General features: G+C 45.9%; 1 protein-coding gene across 1 annotated transcript in view; it reads right to left on the bottom strand.

Annotated features, from left to right (window-relative positions):
* TTLL11 (tubulin tyrosine ligase like 11) overlaps positions 1-20,565 on the bottom strand; it is a 62,645-nt gene that overhangs the window by 14,533 nt on the left and 27,547 nt on the right. The window contains exons 4-6 of the mRNA XM_081896432.1: positions 18,709-19,284; positions 15,886-15,981; positions 13,388-13,506 (exon numbers count right to left, since the gene is read on the bottom strand). Of these exons, the coding sequence (XP_081752558.1) occupies positions 13,388-13,506; positions 15,886-15,981; positions 18,709-19,284 (791 nt within the window). The remainder of the gene's footprint in view (positions 1-13,387; positions 13,507-15,885; positions 15,982-18,708; positions 19,285-20,565) is intronic.

Here is a 20,565-nt window from a genome sequence, read left to right as displayed (position 1 = left end):
GCAGGCTCACATATATGCAGAGCACACTTAGGATATTTCATATCAGAGAAAATGGTTCTTATACCAGACTATTGTCACTTCCCCTCAGATTAATGGCAACCTAGGTTAGGCGTCTAGGGACGCGGGTGGCACTGTGGGTTAAACCACAGAGCCTAGTGCTTGCCAATCAGAAGGTTGGTGGTTCGAATCCCCGCAACGGGGTGAGCTCCTGTTGCTCGGTCCCTGCTCCTGTCAACCTAGCAGTTCGAAACCACGTCAAAGTGCAAGTAGATAAATAGGTACTGCTCCGGCGGGAAGGTAAATGGTGTTTCTGTGCGCTGCTCTGGTTTGCCAGAAGCGGCTTAGTCATGCTGGCCACATGACCCGGAAGCTGTATGCCGGCTCCCTCGGCCAGTAAAGCGAGATGAGCGCCGCAACCCCAGAGTCGTCCGCAACTGGACTTAACGGTCAGGGGTACCTCCAGAGTTTCAGACATAGGACAGTTCCCATTGCTGCCTGGAGAAGCCAGCAGCCAAGTTAATAATACAAGAGGAGCCTCCTGGCGAAGGGCCCGTCTGGGCCAGCATCCTGTTTTCAAAGTGGCCAGTCAGATGTCCCCATGGGAAACTGGCAAGCAGAACCTGAGTACAAGAGCCAGCTCTGCTCATTTGGCTTTGCTGCTTCCGAATGTAGACATTGATAGCCTTATCCTCCTCCACAAATTTGTAGCTGGTGGCCATCACTGCCTCCTGCGGGAGGGAGTTCCATAGTTTAACTATGCACTACGTGAAAGTGAGGCTTTTTGCAAAGCATGGTGCTTGCACCAAGTGACCCTGTGGAGCACCTTCATACACAGGCTCTGTAGATTGGCTTACCTGCCCACTGTCGGCCTATAAAGCAGGTTTCTGCAACCTGGTGGCCTCCATTTGTTTTGGAGTATGGTTTCCATCATCCCCAGGCCAATGGCCATGGATAATGGGAGCTGTAGTCCAAAAGAGATGGTACTTGTCCATCTGGGAAGGCAGCCTGTCTGCGAGCAGGAAAACTCTGACCCTAAACCTCTCCTGCCTTGCGGGATATCTTCAGAAGAAATGGCTCTAGAGTAAACCCTACACAAATCCAGAGTGGAGTCCTTAAGAGTGGAGTCCTTGTATGCTTCCTTCCGGCAACTCCTGCAGCCGAGCTGATGCTAAGCGTATGGCTCTGCTTTCCTTCCATCAGGGAGGTCGAGAGGGGGGTCTTGTCGCCTGGGCTGCTCAGGACCTCCAGACACACTGCCCAGGCTTGTGCCCTGGGAAGGTAACTTTGGTGCTGCTAAAGCAATGGTTTGACTTGACCCCCAGATGCACACTCCATTGTCTATCAAGACAGACCAATGCCAGATCCCTCCACCATTCCCCATAAAGCCTGGTTTCCAGACCCCAGATCAACTTGGTTACCCTCCTCTGAACATGTTCCAGCTTGTCAACATCCTTCCTAAATTGTGGTGCCCAGAATTAGACACAGTATTCCAGGTGTGGTCTGGCAAAGGCAGAATAGTGCACTGCTGTTTTTTTTTCCTATTGTTCTGGACACTATAATTCTGTTGGTGCAGCCTAGAATAGCATTAGCTTTTTTTGCTGCTGCCACCACACTGTTTTGTTAAGTCTGTGATCCACACCAAGCCCCCTAGATCCTTTTCTTATATACTGCTAGTAAGCCAGGTGTCCCCATCTTATTATTAGTGCATCTGGTTCTTCCTGCCTTACATTTGTCTCTATTGAAATTCACTTTGTTAGTTTGGGCCCAGTTCTCCAATCTGTTATAAGGTCATTCTGAATCCCGATTCTGTCTTCTGCAGCACTAGCTACCATTCCCAGTTCAATGTCATCTATAAACTGGATGTGCATTTGCTCAATTCCTTCATCAACCTACTTATTCTTTTCTACACTTTGGACTACCGTGGGCACCAGTTCACACCCTTGGACATGCATTGTGGGCCAGACACAACTCACTGCCATCTTGCAGATGGCACTCTGCAGCTGAGTGCTGTTTTGCTCCATTTGTAACATGTTTTAACAGCTATGAAACCTTTAAAAATATTTGTAGCTGGCCTCTTAAAAACAACCCTAACCCCTACCTTTCATGACTTATGTACACCTTTTTCTAGCTCCCTCACAAGTCCGTTTAAAAAACGAGACTGCCTTTTCTACCAGGAAGCACAAGTACTCAGGAATAAAGAGAGTGCCATTTAGCAAGCTAGCAGAGATATCATGTTTGCATCCTAATGCAATTGCTAACATCAGGAACTAGCTCAAAGGACAATTTTAATAGACTTTCACAGAACTCCTGGGCTATATAAAATATCATTTAATTAACCCAGACAAATTCATATTTTTTCTTCATTTGTCCTTCCAGACCTTGGTCTGTTCCCATTCCATGAACACAGCACAGAGCTTCTCTTCCACCAAGAACTGTGGGCAAGTTACTTCTTCCGCCACCCTGTTGCCAAGAGAATCATGAGTCCCAAGAAAGTGTTTGGAGGGGCTGGTCTGATCAGGATGAGGGTCTGGGGGAGTTCTAGGAGATGCCCAATGGTGCACCTGGGGAGGGAACCCAGCAAGCTGCACCAGGACCCTGGGGGTCATCCAAGCTTTCAAGGGTGAGTCTGAGGAAGAGGAATTTGACCACTGTGATTGGCAGAACTTGCACTGTTACAGGTGCCACATAAAACCCACTCCACATTTGTAACAACTCAAATCTTTCAGTGTGGCAGCGCATGCACTTTGGAACTCCCTGCCTATTGACTGCACACTGTATACTTTTTGGTGCACATCAAGCAGTGCATAGATTTTACGAAATAAAGTAATCCCTGCACTTTATTGCTCCAGATGCATCCAGTTTCCCACCACTCCAATTCTGCAAAAATAAAAATAAAATGCAGCCATATATAATCTATTATTTGATCGGGTTGCAGGGGAGAAAAGCACCAAGTTGTTTAAAAGACAAGCAGAGTTTTTAAAATAGAATTTTAATTTTGACAAACGCTTTGGGGAATGCATGCTTACGCTGCTTTATCTCCCATACCTGGTGATTAAGTTAATTTATACTTAATGGAAGAGGGTCTCACTCTAATCTCCAGGCAGCCTCGACAGCTGCCTCTGATGATGGTATTTCTTGGGGCCTTTAAAGCTGCTTGCAAAGTGGAGGTAATGAAAAACTGGAGAAGTTGCTAAATTCACACCTGAAGGATGATTGTCATGCAGGGGAACCGATGGGAAAGTCATTGTTGTCCTGGCTCTCACATAAGAATGAAGAACTCAAGCCTGGGGGGGTGTTTTCCCGTTATGCAGAGATCAATGTGGTAAGCACAAAAGGGTTCAAAGGCTCAGGAGGTGCCATGCTATGTACTCTGTGTTTTCTTTTTGTATTAAGTTGTGAACCAGCCTGTGATCTTCAGATGAAGGGTGGCATACAAATTTAATCTTCATCTTCATCACCACCATCATCAATAGCAACACCCTAAGGTCCCGGGCCCTAAGGAAGTTAGATTAGCCTCAACCACAGCCAGGGCCTTTTCAACACTGGCCCCGGCCTGGTGGAACGCTCTGCCTCATGAGACCAGGGCCCTGCAGGATCTGATTTCTTTCTGTAAGACAGAGTTGTTCCGCCTGGCCTTTGGCTTGGAATCAACTTGATCCCTCCCCCTCTTTCCTTTTTCCTTTCTCCTTCTGTGATGGAACTCCTATTTGGGGACTTCCCTGGCTTTTTTCTGGCCCACGTAGGACCAGTCTGGATAGCTGGCCTTGGTGAAGACTTGACGTTTTCATCCCCAAAAAAGTTCCTACTGAAATGAGGCTGCATTTTAATGTTGTGTTTTAATCTTGTTTTTAAGTTGTATTTCAATCAATTGTTTTTATACCTAGTGTTAGCTGCCCTGAGCCTAGTCTTGGCTGGGGAGGGCGGGGTATAAATAAAATTTAATCATCATCATCATCATAATCCTAATAAACATCTGGTCTAACCTGCTGCAATGTTGGAATCACAGCTAAAGAATTCCGCCTCAAAGATGCTCATCCAACCTCTGCTTAAAAACCTCCAACCAAAGCTGTTTTCCAGCAACTGGTATTCAGAAAAATGGCTGCCTCAAACTGTGAAGGAAGAGCACAGCCATCACGGCTAGTAAAGGTAAAGGGACCCCTGACCATTAGGTCCAGTCGTGGCCGACTCTGGGGTTGCAGCGCTCATCTCGCTTTACTGGCTGAGGGAGCCGGCGTACAGCTTCCAGGTCATGTGGCCAGCATGACTAAGCCACTTCTGGAGAACCAGAGCAGCGCACAGAAACGCCGTTTACCTTCCCACCGGAGAGGTACCTATTTATCTACTTGCACTTTGATGCGCTTTTGAACTGCTAGGTTGGCAGGAGCAGGGACTGAGCAATGGGAGCTCACCCCGTTGTGGGGATTTGAACCGCCGACCTTCTGATCAGCAAGTCCTAGGCTCTGTGGTTTAACCCACAGCGCCAGCCGCAAGCCATAGTCCAATCCTCCTTAAAGCTATCCTTGTTGGCAGCCATCATCGCCTCCCTTGGGAGCAAGATCTGCAGTTTAACGATGCCCTGAACGAAGAAGTGCTTTGCTTTCTCTGTCCTGAATCTCCCAACATTCAGATTCATGGGAAGCTTACAAGCTCTAGAGAGAAGAAGAAAAGCTGTTCTGCATCTGCAACAGATAAAATTGATGCAGGCAAATTCTGAGTGCTTTATCTGAGAATGAAGGGACAAGAACTCTCTGCTGAAAGAGAGGAGGTGTGCAGTGCTACCCCAACAACTGTAAGATGCTGTAGCTGACAGAAGCTGTAGCCTGAAACTGCTGGAGGGGGGACCACTGGGCTGGCAAAGGCTGGATTAAATCATCCTGCCAGAAAGGTGGGAACCACAGAATTATGGACTTGGAAGGAACCCCAAGGGTTATCTAATCCAACCCCCTGTAATGAAGGAAGTGCCAGTATGGTGGTCTGGGCTGCTCTGCCAGGCCTTATTCTGATCAAACTATATTCTGCGGCAGAGAAAACAGCAACACCAGTTTCGGGGAGTGGAGCCAGGCAGAGCCAGCCTGATCACGGCACTGGGAGCCCCGAGGTAATACGGTTCATTAACTGCAAAATGTTGCTGCATATCCAAGGCTGAGAACTAAGGAATAAATTATGCTTGAAATGTAAGAGGCAGGGACAGCATTATCGCCTTAACTGTGTAAATGGGGCGGGGGGGCGGGGAGGGGAAGCCTCCCCTTAATGCAGAAGAAACATCCACTACTCGTTTATTCTTCCTCCTTTGAGCGTTTCTTGCTGTGAAAAGAGATGAAGGCAGAATTTGCGGGAGAGGGCGGGATTTGCAGGAGGAGACATGGAGGCGGGGGCTTCTCCCCCTCTGCACAGAATACTTTTCTAATCAAACAGGCTCCAGAGGCAAATGGAACAAGGCTACATTCCCAGCACAAATTCTGATTCCAAGATATTCCTCTGCTGAGGCCAAGGAAAAGCCTTGCCAAAGGAAACCCAGTGCTGATCTAATCCAGCATCTTATTTCCAACGGCCATGAGCCAGCTACATCAAGCAGGTAGATGCCGGCAGGAGCCACCATCGCTCTTTGCCTCCAAGCAATTGCTACTTAGAGGTAGATTGCTTCCGACAATGGAGGTTCTAATTCACCATCATAGCTGGCAGGCATTGATAAACCACATCTTTCCGCAGGGCCTGCAAGACAGAGCTGTTTCACCAGGCCTTTGGCCAAGGCACAGTCTGACCCCCTCCTTCAGTCATCCTCAAAGAACTCTAGCACCCCCCCACACACACACCTCTTTTCCCCTTTTCTTCCTAATGTCTCAACAAATGAAACTGATTTGTAAATGTTAAGTTGTGGGTGAACATATCAGACGACATAGCGATTCTTCAGTCAGCTCTTGTTTATTCACAGGCCAGAACTGAACTGAACTGAAGGGTTCAGCCAGCCTGCTTATATAGAGCTCAACTACAAAGCAACAGAAACCACTTTCTGTAACTATCCAATCACTGAACGTCACTTTCAATTCCTTATTTGCATAGGCGGACCTGAGTGAAAACTATCTAAAGTATCCCACTGCTGGCCCAGGGTGAGAACTTCAGTACATAACAATAAAAATGTTACATGGGGGGAGGGGGAATACGAGAGAGAGAGACATTACAAACATTTTGTAAATCAAGAAAATCTTTAAGAAAAAAGAAAGAAAAAGAACTATTGTGCAATGGTTGCCATTAATTTGATTTTGAATTGATTTTGGAATGAATTGATTTCAGAATGCATTTCAATTGATTGATTGTGATTTTATGTGAACTGTGTTGCTTTTATTGTTGTTCACCGCTCTGAGCCTACTCGGCTGGGGAGGGCGGGATATAAATAAAGTTTTATTATTATCATTTATTAAACAATTCTTTAAAAGCTATCTGAGGCATAGACCAAATATCAAAGTGAACCAGAACCAGGATAGGGCAGTGGATGAGGGGAGGTTGCAGCTATCACTGCCTCCTGTGGAAGTGAGTTCCACAGTTTAACTATGCACTGCACAAAGAAGGGCTTTCTGTTACCTGTCCTGAAACTTCCAACATTCAGCTTCAGATCTAGCATTGTGAGAGGAGGAGGAGGAACACTTTATTCTGCCCAGTGTGAAGCTACAAGGAGATCCCATTTGGCCTGTGGGTCCACAACCTTGATATATGTCTCCCCACTGCCTCCAAACTTACTCAAGGAACTTCCAAACGCTCATCACAAGTCTTGTGGAATAAAAAAAAGGGAAGTGCAACATTTTTAGTGACAGAAATGGGTGGCCAAAGAAGCTACTCTTATTATTATTCGTACAGAAAAAGAAGAAGAAGAAAAAGCCTTTCCCCATTTTTCTCTGGGCTAATTAGCGCTAATAAAGCAAGACTCAAATATTTCCTTTTGACGCGACAGGGAAGCAGAATCATTAGTGCTGAAGGGAAAGAGCCTGGGAAGACGGGGAAAGGCACTTCAAAAGCTGTTTGGAGCGTATGCAGGCAAAAGTGATACACGCAGCTTCCAATTAAACACCAGGCAGGCAGGCAGGCAGAATGCCTGGTGGCAAAAAAAAAAAAAAAAAGGAAGGAAAGGGTGCAAAAAACCCCTTCCCCTCCCCCGTTTAAGCCTCAGAAATCTAGCTTGAAGCATCATATTCTCCTCTGTGTACACGCACGCCAGACACCTTCCAAATAAACTGCCAGCAATTAAACCCGACTTTTGCAACGTTTTAATTTGGTAGTTTGCTGCGCCTGCAGAGCTGGCGACTCCACCCATTGCTCACCCACATGGCAGGAAGGAACAGAGTTTTCAGGAGAGTGGACGCTTTCTCATTCGGAAGGGAAAATCTCGCATCTTTCCCTGGGATGGTGGAGTGTGTTAGAGGAATTTTGAGGTCTTAGATATATGTTAAATGTTCATAAGTGTACCAACCAAGCACATACATAGATCAGCACAGGAAGACTGACCTGGAACCATTTTGATTCCCAAACTGAGCAAATGTTTTCTCTGCAAGGTCAGAGGAAAATGGAAAAGCCTCCCATTGTCTTTTCCTTCACAAATCCTGTCTTAAGGGCACATTTAAGATATGAATAGAGTGTAAGCTTGTGACCTGGCTCAGGAACTAAGTATTTATCATTACAAAAGACTGGCCAGGCTCCCCAGGCAATTCAATCAAGTGACCATTAAACAGGTAACCTGGCAGACAGGAGGTAAACAAAGCACTCAGATTTCTGCTGCAGACCGCCCTTTCTGTGCTGTAGGTTTGATGTAGGGGTGGTGGTCTTGAGCTCGCTCCACCCCTTCTGTGATGTATGTATGATGTATGGAGGGGTGGTCTTGAGCTCCAGGGCGGGGAATTTAAAATGTCTATATAAGGCCTTGCGCACCATTGTTCTGCGTTCCTCCTCCTCTCTCCTGCGTGTGAGGGGAGACCCTGTTGCAACAGATCAATAAAGATCAGGCTTACTAGCTGCTTTGCTTCTCAATATTCTCTGGTTGGCCTCTGTTATTTTCTCCTACCGATAGGGAACCTATGTAAGGACTCTATATGGGCTCTTGGGTACCCCATAAGGGGAAAGGGGCAGATTTTGTTTACGACACAGGTGTCCAGGTTGGTGACCCATCGCTATATCCTGAATTCCACAGCTTACCTTCCCTACACCTTCCAACATTCAGCTAGTCGGATAACCCAGAGTCCTCCTATTATGCAAGGAGGAGGGGGGAATTCCTATTCACTTTCTCCGCACGAGTTCTCATTCCTATATCCCTTATTGGTGATCCAAAAATAAATCACACTGCAGCTCCTGACAGATCTGGAAGCACTTTCAGAGAGAATTGAGATGCATGGTGCAATCGGGGGGGGGGGGAGAGATCAAAGCAGGGCATTATTAACTCAATGTAAAAGATAAACATCGCTAGGGAACAATATGCAGCTTCTATAAAGGGCATCAGAATTTCTCTGAGCCATTAATTTCTCACGACTGTGAAAAGCTTTAGGGTGGTATCTTTAAAATCCTTACTTTCATTCGGATGCTTCATTGGTTTTAATTGAGGAGGCAATTAGTGGCAAATCAAATCTATCCACACACAGATAGCTTCACCTACTGGATAGTGGCGTATCAACTGCCTACAATGTCAACACAGGCCACAGGACTTTATTAGACCAAGGAAAACAGAATCTAAAACCCATATCTATTCCCCAGAAGAGAAAAATCAGTTGGGGGGGGCAGGGCAGGAGATTTTGGTCAAAGAAACACTACAACAGGATTTTATGTTGGAAGTGTTGAGATGCAACTCATCTTGTCCTGGGGAAGAGAGAGAGAGGAACCTCCAAGTTTGCTAGACTGTCCTTTCTGACCTAACCTGTACTCACCTTCCCTGCAACAGTGGCTTTTATCCCTCTCTCACCACAGTGGAACTCATGGTTACTTGATTGGATACCCTGCTTACTAGATTGGATTGCCTGGGGAGCCTGGCCAGTCTTTTGTAGTGATAAATACTTAGTTCCTGGGCCAGGTCACAGGCCCACATCCTATTCATATCTTAAATGTGCCCTTAGGACAGGATTTGTGAAAGAAAAGGACAATAGGGAGGTTTCCCACTTTGACTTTGCAGAGAAATAATTGAGGTCAATTTGTTCAGGACTTTTTTCTGTGGGGTTTTCAGACATCTGGTTTATATATTTATGTATGTGTTTGCTTGGTGCATTTATGAACATTTATTACATATCTAAAACCTTAAATCCTGCCCACCTAGCAGTTCAAAAGCACGTCAAAGTGCAAGTAGATAAATAGGTACCGCTCTGGCGGGAAGGTAAACGGAGTTTCCGTGCAATGCTCTGGTTCGCCAGAAGCAGCTTAGTCATGCTGGCCACATGACCTGGAAAAACTATCTGTGGATAAATGCCGGCTCCCTCGGCCTATAGAGCGAGATGAGCGCCGCAACCCCAGAAACGCCCACGACTGGACCTAATGGTCTGGGGTCCCTTTACCTTTTTAAGACCTTAAAATTCTTATCACAGTGGAGGGTGGGGTGCTGAGTAATCCTGTGGCTCATGCCATGCCTGCGTGTTTTCCAGAAGAGGCATCTGGTTGGCCACTGAGAAAACAAGGGGCTGGATTAGACGAGCCACTGGCCTGATCCAGCAACCTCTGCTTATGTCCTTAACACTAAGGAGGACAGACGGGGGCGGCTCTTGAACTCATGCCCTGCTTGTGAGATTCCGAAGAGGTATCTGGCTGGGCATGGTGGGAGATGAGACGCTAGAATTTGACCCAGACTTTGACCCTTCATACGTGTGTTTGATACTGGGGGGCAAGCTGCAAGCTGGGGTGGGCTTTGCTGCACCAGCATGAAATATACACGGTAATTGGCCTGCAACCAATTTGTCTTAGCAGGGCACCCGGAAAGAGAGATTCTTCTCTTGGCAGCTATTTCTGGAAGGATGACATTTCACTTTGTATGGTCTGTTGAGTTCTACCCAAGACTGTTTTGTGCCTGCTCGCCTCTGAATTGCTGAGGATTTCACAAGGGCTGCTGAGTTTATTCCCCCCACCCTGCCCCAAGCAGGGGAGTAATGTCTACATGCAATTTTCACACATTTTAGCCAGGATGAGAGGAGCAATTCCTCACCAGCCTGCCGTCAGGCCTTCAAACTGAACGGGTATGCAAATCTGTTGCTGCGGGATTTCAAGAGTCAGAAATATGTAGAAAAGAAAGTGCAAATTACTAAAGACTCTTGGTTCTAATATTAGCTGGAGCGAGTATAATGAAAAAGTATCATGGGTGGAAGGAGAGGCAAGGAAGGAGGGGAGCAGGACCGCAAAACAATCTCTACAGCAAAACTGATGCTTAAAAAAATAATAGTCTAAAGAGCTGGCCATTTGCAGCCCTTTAATATAAGTTTCGTTTTCCATTTTCAAGATTTTACAGATACAGATCTTACCATCTCGAATTTCCATTACAAATACGTATCAGATTTCACTTCCCCCACTTTTATGGTTTCTTCTCTTATTTAAATTTTTAACCATGCATTTTCCACTTTAATCCATTTTTCAATTATTCTACAATTAATCTTGAGAATACTTTTAACGGCTTGATTTAAATTGACCCTACCAATGCACTTAGTTGCATACCACGATTTTTCACATATTCCACAAATATTCTCCACTCCTTAATATTTTCTCTCCTTTTAGTTTCTTTGCACTCATTAATTTTGCCATTTCAGAATAATCCATCAATTTAATCAGGCACTCTTCCTTGGCTGGAGTAGCTTCCTCTTTCCATCTCTGGGCAAATACAATTTGGGCTTTGGTTGCAGCATTCATAAACAAATTTCCAAGCTTCTTCAGAAATTAAAATGTGGGTTTTTGGGGGGAGTTATTGGGTTGTTATTTTTATTCTGATTATATATTTTGTGATTTTATGTTTTGATTTTGTTCTGTGAACCTCCCTGAGACCTCTGGGTATAGTGTATTGAGTAAAAATTCAATTTTTGTTGTTGTTGTTGTTTCTTTACTATCTTAAAAGAAAAGTTTCTAGTTTTTTACTAAAAGTTATTTTAAACACTTTCTTTCATTCATTATAAACAATTTCTCAGAAAGCGTTTGTTCTCTTACAGGACCACCACATATGGTAGAAAATATCTTCATTTTCTTTATATTTCCAGCACAAATTTGATTTTGATTTATACATCTTAGCATGTCTGCTAGGAGATAAATACCACCTGTACATCCTTTTCAAATAATTTTCCTTCAGTGTATAACATGCTGTGAATTTCAAACCAACATTCTATACCTTCTCCCATACAGCCATTTCAATATTGTGACCAAAGGAAGGCTGCTGCTGTGGCAGATAAGAGTTCATTCCGCCAAACGTTTCAATGGAGGGTTGCAGAAGGAACCAGCCCCTTCGCCTATCCCTTTTCTCCCAAGCAACAACATAACGGTACATTCTGAAAAGCAGGTGCTGCTATTATTATTATTATTATTATTATTATTATTATTATTATTATCATTCATTGTTAGTCGCTGTATCTTGCCCTAATAATAATAATAATAATAATAATAATAATAATAATAATTTATTATTTATACCCCACCCATCTGGCTGGGCCTCCCCAGCCACTCTGGGCGGCTTCCATAGAAACCAAAAATACAGTAAAATATCACACGTTAAAACCTTCCCTGAACAGGGCTGCCTTAAGATGTCTTCTGAATGTCAGGTAGTTGTTTATCGCTTTGACATCTGCTGGAAGGGCGTTCCACAGGGCGGGAGCCACTACCAAGAAGGTCCTCTGCCTGGTTCCCTGTAGCTTTGCTTCTCGCAATGAGGGAACCGCCAAAAGGCCCTTGGCGCTGGACCTCAGAGTCCGGGCAGAATGATGGGGGTGGAGACGCTCCTTCAGGTATACTAGACCGAGGCCGTTTAGGGCTTTAAAGGTCAGCACCAACACTATGAATTGTGCTCGGAAATGACTTGTGAAAACAACCCCACATAGATATATCAAGACCAAGGCAGGCAGAGAGAGAGAGAGAGAAAAAAAATGCATTTAAAACATCCCACCCACTTCTAAAAGCCACAGGTAGTTAAAGGCCATAGGCCTAGTTATAGAGCTGTTTTTTCCTGGCACCTCAAGGTATGTAGTGAAGGCTCCAGACAAGCCTCGCTGGGGCGAGAAATTCCACAAACATGAAGCCACCCCAGAAACGGCCCCTTCTCATGTTGCCACACTCTGGACCTCTCATGGAAGATGCGCACAAAGGTAGTCCTTGAGGTACTGCAGTCCTGAGCTGTTTAAGGTTTTATAGGTCAAAACTTTGAATTGGGCCCAAAAACTGTCCGCCAGTGCAGTTGGGGCAGGATTGGTGTAATATGCTCAAACCACCTTGCCCCGGTGAGCAACCTGGCTGCTGCATTTAAGACCAATTGAAGCCCCACATAAAGCTCATGGCAATAATATGTACAGTAGCTTTGTATGTATGAGAGCTGTCAACTTACAGATTTGAAAATAAGGGACCAGCAGCCTAGAAAATAAGGGATCAGCAGCCAAAATAAGGGATTTTCAGAGCACAGGTATGTTCAACTTCTGAGCCCCTCCAAACCAAAGGCAGAAAGCCCAGCCAGCAGCCAAACGAAGCCTCAAGCAGTGGTTCCCACAGCGCAGCAACCCAGCAAAGGGGATGCAGCAAGGAAAACCACCGTCACCTCTCCGCTGGGAAGCGCTGAGCAAAGGCGAGTTCCCAGGCAACGCAGCCGATTTGATCGGCACAAGGCATATAAGCTCCACCCCCCAGTCATTCTTAGACGCCTTATTGGGTGAGCAACGCAACCAAGCAACAGAGTTGGAGCCTCCCTCCTCCCTGGCTGGCAGGGAGGGAGGAAGAGGAGCTGCTTCCTTTGAAACCCAGGAAATTTAAGGGACATCATCAATAAGGGACAGCAGCAGGACACGGTGCTGGGATAAGGGACTTTCCTGCCAAATAGGGGATGGTTGACAGCTATGGTATGTATGTCACACCTTAGGGGACACTAGCGTGGAGGAAGGGGGTAACAGAACTGGAGGTGTCTGCAGACCCCCAATGAATCTCATGTTTCCATTAAAAATTACTAGCCATTAGGACTGCAGAGATATGCTTGAAAGTCAGTGTGCAAGGCCTGCTAAAATCGGAACTGGGATGTATTACGCAAAGCAGCAAAGGTTGCAGAGAAGGTCATTTGTGCAGGTTGCAGAATCCAGCTGCTCTTGATGCAGAATTTTGACTGCCTGGTCACTGAACTCTAATATGAGAAAGCAACTCCCTTCTGCGAATAACAGGCATACATCTGATAATGGACATGAAATCAATACACACTTACAGTGTCTTTTCCTTTCTTTTCTTGCGTGGGTCCACTAACCGAAGGGTGTCCCGGATGACAGAGACTTTGACCGCTTCATCTACAGGGCTTCGGATGTACTCAATGACTCCTGGAGAAACCTTGGATTCAAATAGAGTACACTGATGAATGACAAAATTCTCCCTATATCGGGTATGGGGAAACCTGTGGATTCCCAGATGCTCATGGACTACAACTTCCTTCATCCCTGACCTAATGGCCATGCAACAGGCTGAGGCTGATGGGAACTGGAATCCAATAGCTTCTGGAGGGCCAGAGTTTCCCCAGCCACGGTCTACAGTGTTGCTTTGTTCCCAGCCTACAAAAACAAACACACAACAGAGGCGCACTCACTGCTATGTATTAGACATTCTTAGGTTACTTCTGTGCTGGGAACAGGCATGCTTTGTTCATACACTTTTATGGAGCTGGGATGGCTGCGGCAGGCAGTACAATATGATTGCATTTAACTTGTGTGAATTCAACCATATGCAGTTGAAGGCAGGCTGGCTGGCCGGCTGAAATTCTGCAAGCAAGGCAGTGAGCTTCAAAGTTATTTTCACGCTGGGTTTCCCTGGCACCAAAAGAGATTTCAAGCTCTGCCTTGCTGGGGAGTCAAAGCCCAGTTCTGGGATACTCTTGCAAGATCTCGCAGAGCCACCCAAGATCTCGCGCAAGCATCGCTAGCTTTCCAGAGCCAGCACACGGAACTGTTTGCATTTAACATGTGGGACTTCATCCCAGTGGAGTAGCGTGGGGGGTGCAAGGGGGCCCGGCCGCACCGGGCGCAACATCTGGGGGTTAGGGTTAGGGGGCGCAAATTACTTGCCTTGCCCCGGGTGCTGACAACCCACGCTACGCCACTGCTTCATCCAGCAGACCTTGAACCACTTCAAAATAATACAAAGTTAGCAGGAATCCCAACATTAACAGTAGTAAATCCCCAAATGTTCTATATTCTGATCAGTATAGCTGCACATCAGTGTCCCAATGAGGTTACAATTTATTTATTTATTTATTTTTTAAAAAGAATGATGGGGAAGGAAGACAGAAGCAAAAGCCATAGAGGATGGATATTTATTGTTTGAATTGGAATTTATATTCTCCGGGCTTTTAAAAGTTTTTAAAAGCTGCTGCCTCCAATCTGCTCTTACCTCTCTTCCTGCAAAGGGTTTTGAAATTTTATTTTATGGCATGGTTTTACAGTGAATGGCTCCACTGGTTATATGGAAGCGCAGGAATATTTAAAATCAACAAAATGCTGCACTGTGCAAAATATGAGCAAGCTAGGGCTGAACTGATATTACCCTTGCTGGGGGTACCATTCCTGGGAAAATCAGAGGCTCACTATGTCAGGTTCCTATTGGAAGACCGGACAAACGCTAGAACATTAGCAGTGGCAAAGTTTTTATCGGAGGTTGCAAGAACCAATGATCCCTATCTTTTGAACAAAACGCTTGTTTAACCTGGAGAGAGGCTGTATTAATTGTGCATTGCTTTGTAACAATTTGTGGGTCTCTGGGCCGTAATAAAGATTGATTGATTGATTTGGTATATAAATTTTCCCTTGGCTTTTTTGCTGGCCCATGTAGGAGCAGCATGGATAGCTGGCTTGGGTGAATATCTGATGTTTCTTTCCTTTATGGTCTTGATTTATGGGCTACTATTAAAATGAGGCTGCATTTTAAGCCGTATTTTAAGCTGTATTTTAATTAACTGGTAATTTATATTCAGTGTTAGCCGCCTTAAGACCAGCCCAGGCAGGGGAGGGCGGGGTATAAATAAATTTTGTTATTGTTATCGTACTTACAGGACCGCCTCTCCCAGTCTGCCCCATGAAGGACCTTAAGGTCCATAAATAGCAACACCCTAGAGGTCCCAGGCCCTAAGGAAGTCAGATTAGCCTCAACCAGAGCCAGGGCCTTTTCAACACTGGCCCCGGCCTGGTGGAACGCTCTGTCTCGTGAGACCAGGGCCCTGCGGGATCTGATTTCCTTCCGCAGGTCCTGTAAGACAGAGTTGTTCTGCCTGGCCTTCGGCTTAGAATCAACTTGTTCCCCCCCCCCCTTTCCTCTTTCCTTTGTCCTTTCTCCTTTTGTGATGGAACTCCTATTTGGGGACTTCCCTGGCTTTTTTTTCTGGCCCACGTAGGACCAGTCTGGATAGTTGGCCTTGGTGAAGATTTGATGTTTTCATCCCCAAGAAGTTGTTGATTTGAGTTTCTACTGAAAGGAGTACTTAATTAATGTTGTACTTAATCTTATTTTTAAGTTGTATTTTAATCAATTGTTTTACCTGGTGTTAGCCGCCCTGAACCCGGTCTTGGCTGGGGAGGGCGCGGTATAAATAAATAAATAAATAAATAAATAAATAAATAAATAAATAAATTATTATTATTATTATTTTGAGGAAGGAAGCAAGGTGGCACCCTTTCAGAAAAAGAGAGTCTAAAGTAGCCTGGCTGAGGCTGAAGGACTCACCTCTTTCTCATGTTCAGTTCTCATGCTGGGGTTAGCATTGACTTCCATCAATATCGGCTTCAGGTTTTTCATCAGAAGAATGTCAAACCCTAAAATCTTGAGACAAGAGACAACAGCATTTTTTTAAAAAAAAGACATTTCCAAACTCCCTTATGCTGGACATTAAGCATTTTCAGAACCAGCCCAACCAGAACCAGAACAACCAGTTAATCTCTAAACAGAATCATTGCCTCTGCTGGATAAAATGGCTGCCTTCACACATCACGCGTAATTAACAATGGTTCCCCCCGAATGGGCAGGTGGTTCCTGCCTCAATCTTCTCTTAGCATGAGCAACAAACCGTGATGGTTTGTGGCTTAGCATTAACCCAAAGTAGAAGGTGTTGGGAGCCTAAAAACACCAGGACGGCGCCAGCTGAGGAAATTCTGGCATAATGTGAAAAAATACTCTAATATGGTTAATTATCAGATTTGTACCATTTAAAGAACACACACACACACACACACACACATCTTGGGTAGTATCAATGGAAAGCAGTAAGTGGGTTTAAGATTATTTTTGTAATATATTTTAGTAAACAGCTTTCTTCCTACATTTTGTTAAATAAATAAATGAAATAAGATAGCTGTACAGTGGTACCTCAGATTACATACGCTTCAGGTTACAGACTCCGCTAACCCTTGTTGGTTACAACAAGGTGATTTCCTGGTGGAAGGAGAAGCTAAGGAGCGGGGGGAGAGACTGCTCCGAGACGGGTTCCACAGTACAGTATTTTGACTGCAGATTTCGAGACACTAATTGGAAAATGGTCACTGTGGCAGTTCCTCTTGGCTTTAATGACACAGCCTGCTCAGATAATCACAGCTGTCTTCTGGTCAGGATGGCATGAACTGCAATTTTGCAAAGGTCAAGAGGAGACACTGAGATTTCAGCTCATCCTGACCCTCGCTGGCAAAAACAACAAGAAGAAAACAGAAGAGAAAATGAATGTATTTTCTGATTTAAGCAAGCCGGGCGAGGGAGGGAGTCAGAAGACTACAGCCTTGTGTCTGGAGGAAGAGTCTCTTGATGACCTTGGTGTGGATTTCCACAATTTGGAAATGAGGAACCCAGTCCAAGCCTCCTGGCGGCCTTTACCCACTGCTGTTCCCTTGAGTCTGTGAACTGGAGAAGTACCAGGCTGAGTTCAAAGTATTAGTGCTGACATATAACTCCCTATACAGCTCAGGGCCAGATTACTTGCCTTATCCCTTATACACCCAACAGATCCTTGCAGCCTGCAGTAAAGTCTCTCCTGCAAGTTCCAAAGATCTGAGGAACTCTCCCTGCAGCAACCGGGAGCAGCACTTTTTAGTGTGGCTGCCCCTGTCCTGTGGAATGGTGAGTTCCTGTTGATATATTACTGTTATTTCATTCATTCATTTAGTCACTTTTATCTTGCCCAAGGCAACGCAAAACAACTTACAACCAAACATACAACAGACAAGCGCTATCTGAACCTTCTTAAAAACAGCGGAGGACACTTATGTTCCAACAGGCTGTACCAGCTGGGTAAATGGTTCTTTAGCATGGATGTCCACCAGTTGGGGTTTCAAATGTATTTGTTGTTCTTTTAACTCTTTTTAATGATCTTATGTGCGGATCACCCTGAGACAGCAGCTTAGAAAGCGATTAATAAATTGAACTGCAATTTTAACAGTAAAAACAGGGTGGTTAAAAGAGTGTGGGATGGAGTCCCAACTCTGAATCTTGTCTCAAGCACACCAGGAGAGGGGGGCTGCAGCTCAGAAGTGGTGGACATATGCAAGACCCTCCTCAATAACTTTTCCTGGCCCTAGTTGTTCTCGAATGCCTTCCAGCCATGGCACTTCTCCAATGGGAATCTGGGCAACTGTGGTGAGGAATGCAGCTGCCAGCAAGGTCTGTTTGATCCTGCTGTTGCCACCAGATGTTTCATGCTACAACCAGTCCTCGTGCATCTGTGCATCTGGAGGGCACCATGCTCAGGGAGGCTGGTCTGAGCAATATAGATCACAGGTAGGCAACCTGTGGCTCAGAGGCAACACACATGGTCCAGTCCCTTCAGAGTCTCATCCTCTTATTTCTCCTGGTATTTTACAGTGTGGAAACCAACTGGCCACCTTCTGCCTGCACATGTATGTACATGCATGCACAAAGGAGAGATGAATTCTGGACTACATGCCAAACGCCGTGACCCCAGGCTCATCCTAGGTTCTTATTTCATTAAACATGTGCCCTGGGTAGATTGTGGACAGGGTGTATTGATTTGAATCATGGCAATTGATTATGCTCTTATATCTTGTCTGCATAAAAATAACAAGTCTGAAAATGAATGAACAAACCAAGGCAGTATCTGTTGAGGAGGGATACGTCAGCAAGAACTTCTGTTGCCTTAAATGATTTTCTTGGAACATTTGGGACAGATCAAAGAAAATTCACATTACAGAATTAAACTGGGGAACTCACTTCCACAGGAGGCAGTGATGCCCACCACCTTGGCTGGCTTTAAAAGAAGATCGGACAAATTCATGGAGGAGGCAAGGCCACCAATGTCCACTAGTCATGACAGCTATGTTCTGTCTCCACGGTTGGAGGCAGCAGTGATGTGCACGCCAGTTGCTGGAAACCACTGGAAGGGAGAGGGCTCGAATTCTACTTGCAGCTTTCTCAATTGAGGCATATGGCTGGTCACCATGAGAACAGGAAGCTACACTAGGCAGGGGACCCTTGGGCCTGTCCAGCAGGTCATTTCTTATGTTCTTACGCACCCTCAGATGCCCTCTAGTCTAAGTCTTGGCTCACCTGGAAGCAAGAAGGCCCTGGTTTTCCGGCAGGAATATCCGACTGGTAGTAAACTTTCAAGTTAGGGACCATGGCAATAACAGTCTTGATGACCAGGGATATGATTTCATCCGTGAGCTCCTCAATGTTGACTCCGTTGGAAGACAACCTGTTCAGGATGCTGGAGAACGTCTGTTTGCTGCCCGTGTTGGCGCTGTCTGAGTGGACAAAGTTCCCGCTGTGGACGTTGAGGGAGTAGTTGGTCAGGTGCATAAAGACCTGGTGGAGGTTCTTGTGGGTCGGCTCCTGGTAGGGCTCCGTGCAGAACCGGCAGAGCCCGTTTTTGGCAATGTAGATCTCCAGCGGGTCCAGAGACTTCAGCAGGACGTAAAGGCGGATGTCAAACTTCAGATTGTCAATTAGAAAGGGCTTAGACATGTACTCCTGGACCACCGCAGGTCGTAAAGGGGTGCTCCCCGCCACCTGGATGTCGCTGGGCTCTTTAATGAGGTAGATTCCGTCCCCCTGGCAACCACCGTCAGGTTTCACAATGAATATGGGCTTCCACCTGGGGTTGGTTTCTTTCATCATCTGGACCTGAAAGGAAGCAAGAAGGCAAAAGAACGTCTGTTACATTTTGCCTATCCCTTCTTTGTCCTAGGTAAAGGTAAAGGGACCCCAACCATTAGGTCCAGTCATGACCGACTCTGGGGTTGCGGCGCTCATCTCGCTTTATTGGCCGCCGAGGGAGCCGGCGTACAGCTTCCAGGTCATGTGGCCAGCATGCGTAAGCTGCTTCTGGCGAACCAGAGCAGCGCACGGAAACGCCATTTACCTTCCCGCTAGAGCGGTACCTATTTATCTACTTGCACTGTGACATGCTTTCGAACTGCTAGGTTGGCAGGAGCAGGGACCGAGCAACAGGAGCTCACCCCGTCGCAGGGATTCAAACCGCCAACCTTCTGATCAGCAAGTCCTAGGCTCTGTAGTTTAACCCACAATGCCACCCACGTCTTTGTCCTAGATTGGCATAGATTATTTCATTCATTCAATACATACATACATACATACATACATACATACCCAGCCTTTCTCCACGGCAAGGATTCAAGGCAGCTTACAGATAAAAGAACAGCTCACAACATGGGGGTGGAGAATTTACCTACCCACCTACCCTCTCTCCCTGACTAAGTCCACAACTTACTCAGGGCTGACATTCCAGGGGTGTAACATATTGGCCCAAACATAAGCCGCACCCAAATATAAGCCGCACCTTTAAAAAACTGGAGGAGGAAAAAAAAATACCCAAATATAAGTCGCTCCCTTAAAATTGGAGCGGGGTGGATTCTGAAAGGCACCCGTCCAATGAAGCACAATCGCACAACAAGTAGTACCTTTGGTGGGGGACATGTCATGTTCCTTCTGGGCAGTTTGTCCCCCTTCGGTCCCCACCCTGCTCTCAGCTCTCACCTGCGGCTCCTAGAAGCTGTGACAGCGGACACACCCCAGGAATGGCTTCAACTGGCCGGCTAATCCAGGTGAGAGTAGCCAAGGGGCAGATGGAGCTTGTCAACCTGGGAAGGTAGCCCATCTAGGAGACAGAAAACTCTGATCCTAAACCTCTGCTGCCTTGTGGGCTCACAAGTAAAGCCTACACAAATCCAGAATAGAGTCCCTAAGATGGTTAGATGGCGCCTTGCACGCCTCTTTCCAGCAACTCCTGCAGCCAAGCTTGTGCCAAACATCTTGCTCTGCTTTCCTTTGGACCACATCAGCCTTGTCGTATGGACAGCCCAGCCTGTACCTCCACACACACACTGCCCAGGGTGGTCACTTTGGTGCTGCTAACACATTGGTTTGTCTTCACCCCCAGAAGGG

Source organism: Podarcis melisellensis, assembly GCF_964234715.1.
Source record: "Podarcis melisellensis genome assembly, chromosome: Z".
Classification (NCBI taxonomy): Eukaryota; Metazoa; Chordata; class Lepidosauria; order Squamata; family Lacertidae; genus Podarcis; species Podarcis melisellensis.
This window is presented reverse-complemented; position numbering and strand designations above follow the sequence as displayed.